General features: G+C 40.0%; 3 protein-coding genes across 3 annotated transcripts in view; 2 read left to right on the top strand and 1 right to left on the bottom strand.

Moving 5' to 3' along the window:
- Nucleotides 1–1,334, top strand: part of sgsh (N-sulfoglucosamine sulfohydrolase (sulfamidase)) — a 5,434-nt gene extending 4,100 nt beyond the window's left edge. Inside the window, exon 8 of the mRNA XM_080029384.1 lies at nucleotides 1,038–1,334. Coding sequence (XP_079885510.1) covers nucleotides 1,038–1,221 — 184 coding nt within the window. The 3' untranslated portion in view covers nucleotides 1,222–1,334. The remainder of the gene's footprint in view (nucleotides 1–1,037) is intronic.
- A 923-nt stretch (nucleotides 1,335–2,257) lies between these two features.
- npb (neuropeptide B) lies at nucleotides 2,258–3,991 on the top strand. Its single transcript, XM_080029635.1, has 2 exons — nucleotides 2,258–2,598; nucleotides 3,414–3,991. Exons 1-2 carry the CDS (start codon nucleotides 2,335–2,337, stop codon nucleotides 3,540–3,542), a joined length of 393 nt encoding a protein of 130 aa, XP_079885761.1. The 5' UTR covers nucleotides 2,258–2,334; the 3' UTR covers nucleotides 3,543–3,991.
- Nucleotides 3,992–4,137: 146 nt separating this feature from the next.
- gnav1 (guanine nucleotide binding protein (G protein) alpha v1) overlaps nucleotides 4,138–12,269 on the bottom strand; it is a 29,983-nt gene continuing 21,851 nt past the window's right edge. The window contains exons 7-9 of the mRNA XM_080029634.1: nucleotides 10,365–10,436; nucleotides 7,831–7,918; nucleotides 4,138–5,427 (exon numbers count right to left, since the gene is read on the bottom strand). Of these exons, the coding sequence (XP_079885760.1) occupies nucleotides 5,237–5,427; nucleotides 7,831–7,918; nucleotides 10,365–10,436 (351 nt within the window). The 3' untranslated portion in view covers nucleotides 4,138–5,236. The remainder of the gene's footprint in view (nucleotides 5,428–7,830; nucleotides 7,919–10,364; nucleotides 10,437–12,269) is intronic.

The following is a 12,269-nucleotide window of genomic DNA, read 5'->3' as shown; positions in this document are numbered from 1 at the left end:
AGTCAGGAAAAAAAGACGGCACTCCAGAAAGCAAAAGCATCCCTTTCTGTGTTGTGAATGTTACTTACAGTCAATGGGATGACAGATTCTAATATTATCAGCCCCATACATAATATTTCCTATTAAATGATTGTAATTCAACATTTATATGATAAAGCACAGTAGGACTATGAATATAAATTTGAGTTCCTGTCATAAGGACACTTAAAGCCCCCAAAGACAACAACCTTTTGATTTAAAGAGTAACTATTCTCCTCCTGACAATCCTCTCCCTTTGCTGCAGTGATGTACAGAAGTACTCTAGGACCACGTGACTCACTGTTGGGAGGGGTTACACGTTCGACAGAGCAATCATCTCTGCATTGGAACTTTTTGCATAATGTTCAAATTGTAAACCAGCTTTGAAAGGCTTTGTCTTGTTAATCCAACCTGATTGTCAACCACAATCTTTCATCACAGTCACGTTAGGATAGATTGCATCATTCATGTTTTAGGGCTTGAGGTTTTCTCTGGACCATTCAGAGCTTTAGCTGCTATCGAGGAGACTGATGGGGTCAACTCCTCCTGTAAGGTTTTTTGGGTTGTACCTTTTAAGGCCAACAAACTAAATAAATAATGTCATTTAGTACTCCAAATTAAATCAAATCAGTTTTATTTGTTTAGCCCAATATCACAAATATACATTTGCCTCAGTGGGCTTTACATTCCATACAATATGATACAATATGACACCCTGCCCTTACACCCTTAGCTCGGCTGAGAAGAAAACCCTTTACCGGGATTCCATTTTTTTCCAACCCATTATTCGATTCCTGGCAGCATGGAGGGCACTTTGAAACAGACCTTCATTAGAAAACTGTTAAGCTTTACATGCTATCATTTTCTAGACGATATGGAACCTGAAGACGCGGTTCCGAGATTATTTTCTGAGTGTTTGGAGTTGGTTGATTTTTCAGAAGAGGTTTCCTTTGAAAGACCTGCTCCATTCGAGTCTGCTCATGATTGTTTCAATTGTGACAAATGCTTCCCCATCACAGGACGGACCCACTGGAAACGAGGAACCTGGTATTAGACCCGTCCCACAGCGCCGTGCTGGAGAGCCTGAGGCAGAGCCTGCAGAAGTGGCAGTGGGAGACGGGGGACCCCTGGGTCTGTGGACCTGACTACGTCTTGGAGGACAAACTGGAGCCACACTGCAGACCACTCTACAATGGACTCTGATGGTACTTTTACTGATTGATCGACATGACGTCCCTGTGCACAAACACATTCTTCATAGATTAGAAATGATTTATTTGTATTTTTTTTACTTTTGTATGTCATTGCTGCTGCTAGTGCTCAATAATAAATAAAACATGAATTGCCTTAATTCCTAACATTGCTCTCAGTATAGTGTCATCTTTCTTTGTGTATTTTCATTTGTTCAAGTCAGCTGTCCCTCTTATCCGTTTCTATACATTTAATGGACATTTTCCGTCATCCAGAGCCCTTCTAACCCTGTTTAATGGAAAGGAAACATGGTTACACATGTTGTACCTCTTTTTGTTATTATTGAAATGGAGAAACATCCGTCTTTCTTGTTCTCCTGCTGATGTGCTGATTACGCGCTGCACTGGAGTTCATGGACGCATGACCAGTGAGGTCAACAAATCAATCGGGGAAAGGTTCTTTATTGATTCCTCCGAGCTCCACTTTGAAGTCAGACTGATTCTTAATCCCTTCCCTGTAGAAAGCTGTTGGAACATTTTGGATCAGTCGATTATTCACTCATGTTTGTTGATCTGCTTGCTTATTTTGTTCTCCTAATTTCAACTCACACAAAAGAGATTTATAAAAGCACTGACATTGATTTTGTGTTGTAGTTTACCTTTCTTTTGCATGTAGTTGGTAAAAACACTGACCCAATTTAATGGGTGAACAATTAGTATGTCAAATTGATTAACCACAAAGGTCCCCCTTCAATAACTTACTCGCTACCATCTTTGAGTTCAGACCTCTTACCTCAGTGTCTACCCTGGTCCACTTATGTTAATCCATTTCACTTTCACCTCTACAAGCGTCAGAGAAGATCTGACGTCCCAATCCATATCCATCCATCTCCAACCCCCTCATCCCCACACGCACACACACGTGCGTGCATGTGATCATCCGCCCACCACAATTTTGATTTGAGGAACGTCCTGGGTAACGACAACGTCGCCCAGCCAGCCTATATAAGCACCCAAAAGTTTTCCAAGACCCAGCAAAACACAAAGTCGCTTTCTAACCAAGAACAGACGAAAAACAACAACGCCGTTTTCATCTGCGTAAAAAGTATCAAAGACAGTTGAAGACATGGAGAGGTCAGTCAGGTTTGCCGTGGTGTGCGTCGGAGTGTCTCTGCTCATCTCCTGCCATCCAGTCGAAGCCTGGTACAAGCAGTCGACCGGGCCTAGTTACTACTCGGTGGGTCGAGCCTCCGGTCTGCTGTCCGGTATAAGGAGGTCGCCGTACGTCCGAAGGTCCGAGTCCGAAGAGACGCTGCTGGAGAGCGGGGAGACGGCGGGGAACAGCGTGGTGCCAGAGACTAACAGGCAGATCTCCATCCTCAAAAGCATGGTTAGTACCGATAAAAAACTCAAAATGTTCTACCTGTTTCAGATATATATTTTTCAACTACAATGAAAACCTAATAAGATAAGGACGAAACGCGCGTAAAAATGGCTTTTACTATCAGCACTAAGAGCCACATTAATAGCTTCTATATTTTAGGTAGGAAATGAAATATTTAAAGTGAACGGAGTTGAGTCAAAGATTTGACAACGCTTTTTTAAAAACTTTTGTTTAATAAAGACTCGGAAAAAAATAAACAACCCCAGGCATAACACGAAGTCGAGACGCGCGTAAAAATGGGTTTAGAACACATAGATACAGTTATATCTTCAATAGGCCCATTTAAAAATATTTGAAGTGAACAGATGTTATTCAAACATTTGATAAACTTTAAAAAGAATGTAATAACAGATCTAAATGTTCGACAATAGTTTAACAACTTTTGAGTAAACGCACACACCGGTGAGCGCTGCCTGATAATGCACTGCCAATAGAATAAAAGATGGTGACAAAGCGGTCAGTGACTAGTTAAAGACATTTACTGAATTTCAATTGATTACCTGGAGACAACACAGACATACAAAGCCAAAGATATAGGAAATTACGGCAGGAATTTGTATTTTACTGCGGCAATAGCCTGCCGTTAGAAAATGCAAAACGAGATAGTCCTAATAATTTGGTTTTTGGTCTCTATAAAGTCAGTTTGAGGAGAATGTTGATTGCACATAGACATATAATAATGGTAGAAAAGATTTACAGAATCGCCAAGCTGTTTGAAATTGTTAACCTTACATTTACATTACACATCACCTTTCCTGCAGGCCATCTGCGTAAAGGACATCACTCCAAACCTGAAAAGCTGCGAGCTGATGAAGGACGGGACGGGCACCTTCCAGTGCAAGGCGGACGTCTTCCTCACCCTGGACTCCCTGGACTGCCTGTCCGCATGAGTCCCGGTCGGACCCGCGGAGACAATCGCATGGTCCTCCACCGGGAGCGCTTCTCTGGAAGAAACGAATGAATGCGGTGGATGTGTGTTTGGAGGGTTGGGGTGTTATGGTGCAGAGGAAAAACCCCGATTATAGTCGATGATGGACCGCTGCAGACTCTGAATGTTCTCTTATTAAAAAAAAAACTAAAAACAAACATTGTTCAGTTTTGCTTTGGTTGCATAGAAAAGAAAAATATATAAAGAAAATGAATCAATGCCAGAGATGTTCGTTGATGCCATCTTGACTTGCCATACGTACTGTTTACCTCCTCACTCCCGCTGTTGTCACAATGTATTAAACGTCCAGAAAGTTGACTGCAGAACAGGTTTCCTGTAAAGTACTTTTATTTATTTTATCTATTAAAATGAACAAACAATGATAACCCGCAGTGTGTCTCAAATGTGTCATCAAAATATAGCAATATAGCCTAGTGAAAGATGAAAAGGAAACAATTAGATTCAGCATCGCATCAATTTGTTACTTAATATCCATGCACTTCTATCCAATTACACTTTGAAAAAATAAATAAAAAGAAAAATGAAACATGTTGAAGTAAGTTCTTCAGCCCATCACATTTATTTTTGCACTGCAGGACAACACAAAGTACAGACCAAACGCTGACCGTCTGATAACATGGTCTATTTGACACAGTAACAAAATATTGTGAAAATGCAAAAAAAAAAATACACATAAATGTACATGGAATGTACACAACAGCAAAAACACTTCATCATATAAGGCACTTAAGAGTGTGTTCCTCTCTTTTCTTTCACCTTCAATATCCATATCACAACGCAGCAGTCATTGCCATATCGAGTTTATTACCCGATCCAGAGAGGAGCTAGTGTCATAGAACAAGAGTCAGTCGCTCGGGGAAGCCTTCAAAGCAGTCAGCCCACAGCAGAGTTAATGCCACACAAATCACTTTTTGTGTGTGTGTGTGTGTGTGTGTGTGTGTGTGTGTCAGATATGGGAACAATAATTATGAAAGGAAGGAAATTGAACCCATTTGGATGCTTTAGGGATGTTCCTCTACTCATATCAACTTTTTCATCATTGCATATTGGTAAGAGTCAGGGGAAAGAGTGGAGGCACAGATTAAAATGAGCATAGTGTGCCATTTCACAAGGAGGAGTAAACACAAGCGGAGGGGTGTGTGGGGGGGTGCTTTTACAGAGAGATCACTGCCTCATTAGGAGGGTGTGTGACGCACAGGATAGGTGCACAGTGGATCCAAAGTGATGGATGAGCGGAAAGGAATGATGGTACGCGTGAGTAAAACCTTTGGCGGGGAAATAACGGACAAACAGTAAATCACACACCCTGTGTCCTACACACGCACGCACGCACACACACACACACACACACACAGGCAAATACACAGCATGTGTTTCATGTGATTTCACAGCACAGTACAAAAATGATAAATGCCCATTACTCTCAATGTTTCAAAAGTTATCGTTTAAGTCTCATGCCCGAGGCAGTCAGAAGATCAGCCAATTGGTCCTCCTCCTTCCAATGCTTTTTTAAAACAGTTTTTCAAAGCAGCGCGATACGGAGCATTCTTTTTGTGTGTGCTACTTAAGTCTTTCTAAAACCTAGAGACATCCAGAGGTGGGCCGTGCCGACTGTGTCCCCACAGTGAAGGGTCTTTACAGGAGTGACACAGCCTCCAAGTTCTCTTTGATGATGGTGTCCATGACGACCTGGAAGACCACCTGGATGTTGGAGGTGTCGGTTGCCGTGGTGAAGTGGTGGTAGATGAGTTTGCTGGGCGCGGCGTTGAGCGAGATGAAGGTGGCGGCGATGAAACGGGCGGCCGAATCCACGTCGCAGTCTGCGCCTGAAAGACAAGATGAGGGGCGTATTTAAAAACCGCCATCAGTGCACGAGAAAATCAAATGTTTCGGGTCATTTGTCTGCCTGTATTTGTTCTTCAACGCAATTTATAATGTCTAATCTTGATGTATTTTACGCCCATGTAAAGTGCTTTGAATTGCCTTGTGTCTGAATTGTGCTATAAAGCCTGAATAAACACGCCTTGTCCTTGAGTCGGCCCCTATCTCCCAAGTGACGCTATCGAGTGTTCATAAGCAGCGGTGGAAGAAGTATTCAGATAGGCTACTTTACCTTTAGTAAAACGACCAACACAGGGCTTGGCGCATTATTGATGGTAATTATTTAATAAAGAAAAAGCTTATGGAAGTAATCTCTATTTTAACAGAGATTAGGCTTCAAAGAATTCATATTTAAAAAAAAAGAAAGAAAGAAAAAAATATATATAAAAAAAAACTAAAATAAATTGTTTATTCAAATGTCCATATTCTCTCCATCATTAGTGGGTATATCAAATTCTCCAAACATATTCGATAACACTTTTTCTGTAGTATAAATGTTGGTCTTTTCTGCAATCCCTCCATATTGTCAGCTCTTTTAGCCTATTTTCTTATGCACTTACGCCTTTTGTGCGCCAAACTCAGTGCACTTACGCCTATTTTACTCCAAACTCAATTGGTGGTTTTCACTTGGGCCTTTACGTTTTCAGCCTTTATTTCAAAAAGTAAAATATAGTGACGTTATTCTTTTACCATTTGATAGAACTTATCAAGACCTTAAAATGATATATAAAAGTCCTTTTCGCCAAATATGTCACTTACGCCCCTTTTGCGCCAAGCCCTCGTAAACATACTTCATTACGAGTTAAGGAACTGCATTTAGTATAGGAGTATTAGACTATCAATAAAATGCCATCCTACTCTATGTAAAGAACTTCTATTAGTTTGTTAAAAGCCGATGTATCGATGTGTGAACAGCTAGTTTGAGCTACTTTATCTCCAGTTATCTAGTCTAGTCCAGTGGTTCCCAACCTGATGGTCAAGCACCTCCTGAGGGTATTGAGATGATTAACGGGAGAGAGAAAACACATTCCTGCTACAGAAATCTGTTTGCTCTACTGCTTGTTATTTTGTGAAACAATATATCACTTGAATAGTTAATTAAATGAAATAGTGTTTAACGTTTAATAAGAGATACACTGTTGTGCGGCCCCCAACTACACACGGTACTTGATTGAATGCTGGCCTACTGGGTTACGGTCCACCTCTGTTACTTAAAGCAAGCCACTCCAATATATAGCAATATGGATGCAAACCCTGAGCATTAAAATATGTTGTAACAATATCCACTCTTAAATAAATATGGGGGGTGACATCTCATAAAGAAGGTTGGCAGCTACTGTATTAGATGACTCAATCGGATCTGAGGTCAGCGTGAAATAGACATGTACTCTGCTGGCCGACCCCAATCCCAAGAGTTTTAGCATTTATATTGACATTTGCATCAGGGCAGAGAGTAGGCAGCCCCCATTGAGCCTACCGAGGCGTGTGGGTGGGGGGGGAGGGATGCTGAGCTGTGTGTGTGAGTGTCCGCCTTGTGTGGGAGACTGAAAGCCTATAATCAGCCTTTCCTTGTGTTTAATATCCCCGAACTGCGCACTTTTTTAGATAAATGTGGGTATTTTTCGTGGCTGAAATTGCAATTTACTTTAAAAAAAAAAAATAAATAAATAAAAAGCCAAGATACCCTGTGGCTTTCGTGGATGTTGGAAACAGTGGAATCTTTAACTGGGACTTTTTACATGGACACCTCTGAATCAGGGAGGTGGAAACATGCACTGTATTTATAACCTTTCTTTTGTATGATCAGCTATAAAAAACACCCACAGGAGGAAAATTGAGTTAATTTAATTATGTTTATTATGTCATGATTTCCATACTTCCATACACCGTTTAGTACAATGTCCTATTCTGATGACTTCTTCTGAATTTATGATATTAAAGAATTTGAGCAGACTTTAAGGAAATAATCCTTTTTTCCCTTCAATTCACACCCACTGGTCACTTTATGAGGTAGTAGGCCTATGCATGCATTGAGGCAGACTGGATTATATAGACATATGTTTGGGCAAGCATTAGAAACACATCTTGATACAGTCCAGTTCTACACCAATGTACAACCATAATAAACATGTGACCTCTGACAGTGTCAAAACTGAAGCTTATTATCTTTGTACAGATGGAATGTACAGTATGTCCAAGTTTTTTTTATCGAATTTCATTTGTTTTTTAGAGGTGTACGTAATAAAATGGCCACAGAGTACAGTTGTATATGTTAGAAGTTATGTCCATGTCTGTCAATAGTATTTCACTTTTATGTGCAGGACACAAAAAAAGTGACTCAGTCTTACCTTTAAACTGTGGTAGGTATAACCGCAGATGTCGCCCAGAGTGTAAAATCTTGTCTTGAAAAAGGTCTATCTTGTTCATGAATAAAATCTGAAATAAAAACACACACACACACACACACACACACACACACACACACACACACACACACACACACACACACACACACACAAAATCACTCTTTATGGGTGTATGTACAGTATATGCAACATGTGAAAATCAATAGCTGTGTTGATACCAGCGCGGGGCAAGGGTGACATAGGTTCTTCTGGCTTTGTAGTCAACCAATTAAAACTACAACAAACTTCTCAGTTTTGATTTTTTTTTTAAAGATTTTAAAAAAAACACGCCCAAGGAAAAAAAAAAAGAAGAGCCCCTGATAATAACGAGGGATGAAATAGAGCAGCTTTTCAATGAACAAGATACAGATTACCAACCAGGTGTGTAATTATCACTGACCACACACGAGTTACGAGTTAATTGAGGTGGAGGTTACAAATTTCCCCCTCCCACGTTAAAAAGGGTATCATGAAACACTTTTGTTTAATGAGCCTGTTAGCCATGTTAACGTGCAGGCCCACACACACAAGCCTATACATAAACACGTCACACTCGGATATTTAATTGCCTATTTGGCTGTAATGAAGCCTTTGGATAGAAAAAAGCTTTACGGTTACAAATAGAATCATTTCTTAAAACAAGAAGATACTGGTACTTTCTGTGGGATTATCAGTGTCTCTGATTGGTCAATATCGTTCGTGAGTTTGTTGAGCACACACTGTCCATAAATGACCTATGTTCATGATCTTAATGTATGGAAAGTGAAACATTGAGTTAAATTGATATTAACAAAGTGCCTTTGATCGGTTGTCTTTCCATACAGCGTTGTTAAAAGCAGTGGGCGCAGTGGAAAAGAGTTAACGGTGTAGTGCCTTGTGAATGTTAAGTGGTCTTTAAATGCAAGCTAAGTGAGACGAATTGAACAAGCTCGTCGCCAATTGTTTTAATGTCATAATTTAGCGGAAACAAGAATGGGAAAAAGACGAGTGAGTGGGAAAATGTCACCTAGCCAGAGCTCAGCCTAATTACAACTTATCTGTTTAATTACAAGTGACAGACGACCCCCGCAGACAAAGGGCTGAGGCTGGATCCTGTTTGTGTGTGTGATTGGGAACAGCATTTGAAAAACACATTAGTGTTATTCCTGTCTCATGATGTCATAGAGAACAAATGGAGGGCTACAAAGAGTTCTTCATCTCCTCCACTCATCCATGTGCTCCGTCCCCCTGTTGTCTCCACCTTTTGTCTGGTGACTTTCAGATAAAGCTAGAGCTACTCGACTGTCCACATCTCAGGATAAGTGCTGGATAATTAAACTATCAAGGACACCGTTTATACTCAGAATTAAACAATCTGTAGGTCAAATTCAAAAATATTGCTATGAGATGAAAAAGACCAAAAAAAAGATAGTTTTTCTGTGTCATGACATGAGTTATGTTATAACCTCCCATAGGCATTCTGGCAGAGGTAGCAACACAGTCGATTAGGCAGAAAGAAGAGGAGTCCACGATGCTAGCTGCTCTGTGACACTGTGCCTAGAGAGCACCTATTATGCTATTTCATATTTTCTGACCTATAAATGTTGTTATAATGTTTTATAGTCATGTTAAACTATAATGACATGCATGCATTTAGATATAGTCCCTGTAATGCAGTGCATAGACCTATTATAAAAGGACGGCGGATTAAAACATGGCGCCCATTCATTCCTATGAAAGCTGCTCATTGGCGCAGGGCAATATCATGGGTAGAATTCCTCCGCATGCTGTAGTTTGGTCTGGCTTTGCGAGACTAATGGGACGGTAGCCGTCATGCGCAGTGTACATTTCATGACGTACCTGATGTAGAAATATGCTCGTAGTCCCTGTAATGCAGTAGCATTGTTTACCTACCATGGAAGCATAAGTTACTAACCCCCTGATGATTCTCTATATGTAGTCTTTAAATTACACTCCGTTGTTGTAAAGTCATGTTATGGTTTGTTACTATGCTATACAACTGAGTGTGTTAGCCTTGCTGAAGTCAGAATGTAGCTCAAAGCCTCACTGTACCATAAAAACAGCCTTATAGCTGCGAGCATGGATGTAGACCTTTATATCAATTTTAGTGTACATTTTTTGTATAATTTTTTGTGATGAAGAAAAAGTAAGAGGGAATGCTTTGGTTGATGTGGTAAATGATGGTACTTCAAACACACTCTGTCAGCTTTGATTCAGATTGTCTAAAATATCAGCCAGGGGAAGAAAAAAAAAGAGCAGATATATCTTATTCCTCCACTAACAGGCTCCCATGAGACAGCATACTGAATATATATGAATACTTTGTCTTTTAAGGTGTCAGTTAGTGTGACTTAGGGAGACCTTATTTCCTTAACGTTACCAAAAGGGAACTCTCTGACTCTCTACTACACGATTCTTTTGAAATGAATGTTTTTGTCTGTGTTGCCGAGGAAGTGGGGAGCTGATGGAGGCCTCACCATGGACGTGCTGCGGAAGAAAACGTTGTTGCAGATTGATGAGAAGAGTTTCATGCTCTCCTGAAGACGATTCTGCAGAGAGGGAGACAATAACACCGTCAGACAGCTGCACAGGTCAAAGTCTTTGATTGTCAGTTCTTATAAGACATACATCAGAATCAAAATGGCGTTTAACTCTGGCCCACAGTGCAGTTGGAACGATAAAATAAAAAATATATAGAGTTAAATAAGATAAACAATATTTACACAAGATAAATTCTAAATACTAATTTTCTGTGCAATATAAAACAGTATGTATAAAATAGAATAGAAAGTAAAAAGAAGATAAGGCAAGGCAAGGCAAGGCAATTTTATTTATAGAGCACATTTCAGGCACAGGGCCACTCAAGGTGCTTCACAGGGTTAAAATCAAATAAAGAATACAAATACAAAAAAAAAAATGAACAAATTTAAAACATGGATAAAAATACAACATTTAAATAAAAGAATTAAAACATTTTACCAAAAAAAAAAAAAAAATTACAGGTTAAAAGGGAAACAAGAACGTTTTGAGACCCGATTTAAAAGAGCTGAGAGTCTCAGCGGACCTCAGACTCTCTGGCAGTCCGTTCCAGACATTGGGCGCATAAACGCTGAATGCCGCCTCTCCCTGTTTAGTCCTAGCTCTGGGGACTTTTAAAAGACCTGTCCCAGACGACCTAAGGGCTCTGGGCGGCTCATAACGTATCAGCAGATCAGTAATGTATTTTGGCCCTAAACCATTTAAGTCTTTGTAGACCATCATCGATATTTTAAAATCAATTCTTTGAGTGACAGGAAGCCAGTGTAAAGACCTAAGAACTGGGGTAATGTGATCTACTTTTTTGGTCCTAGTGAGGACTCGAGCAGCAGCGTTCTGAATTAGCTGAAGCTGTCTGATTGATTTTTTAGGAAGGCCTGCAAAGACACTATTACAGTAGTCAAGTCTACTAAAAATAAATGCATGGACAAGTTTTTCTAAGTCCTGCTGAGATATTAGCCCTTTAATTCTCGATATATTTTTAAGGTGGTAGTAGGCTGACTTAGTAATTGATTTAATGTGTTTTTTGAAATTCAAGTCGGAATCTATCACTACTCCAAGATTTCTAGCTTGGTGTGTGCTTTCTAACATAACAGATTTAAGCTGTGCGCTGACTTTTGATTGTTCATCCCTGGCACCAAAGACAATTACTTCAGTTTTGTCGCTGTTTAATTGAAGAAAGTTTTGGCACATCCAGTCATTGATTTGTTCAATGCATTTACTTAGTGCTTGAATCGGACCATAGTCTCCTGGTGATATGGTTATGTAAATTTGTGTGTCGTCTGCATAATTATGGTAGCATAATTTGTTTTTGTTCATAATCTGAGCTAGCGGTAGCATGTATATGTTAAACAGAAGAGGCCCAAGAATGGAACCTTGGGGGACCCCGCATGTAATATTTGTTCGCTCGGATGTGAAATTGCCTATTGACACATAGTAGTCTCTTTCCTTTAAGTATGATTCAAACCAGTTTAGCACAGTTCCAGAAAGTCCAACCCAGTTTGCAAGTCGATCTAGCAATATGCTGTGGTCAACTGTGTCGAACGCAGCACTGAGATCCAATAAAACTAATACAGAGCTTTTGCCACTGTCTGTGTTTAAGTGGATGTCATTGAGGACCTTAACCAGAGCAGTCTCAGTGCTGTGGTGTTGTCGAAAACCTGACTGAAAGACATCAAAGCAGTTATTCATTGCTAAGTAGTTATTTAGCTGATGATGAACAGCTTTTTCAATGATCTTGCTTAAAAATGGTAGGTTGGATATCGGCCTATAATTGTTCATGAGTGATGTATCTAGATTTTTCTTTTTTAGGAGTGGCTTGATGACAGCTGTTTTCAGGGCCTGTG

The sequence above is a fragment of the Ammodytes marinus genome (genome assembly GCF_949987685.1).
Source record: "Ammodytes marinus genome assembly, chromosome: 6".
Taxonomy (NCBI): domain Eukaryota; kingdom Metazoa; phylum Chordata; class Actinopteri; order Uranoscopiformes; family Ammodytidae; genus Ammodytes; species Ammodytes marinus.
Note: the sequence above shows the minus strand (reverse complement) of the source record. Positions and strands in the feature narration are given on the sequence as shown.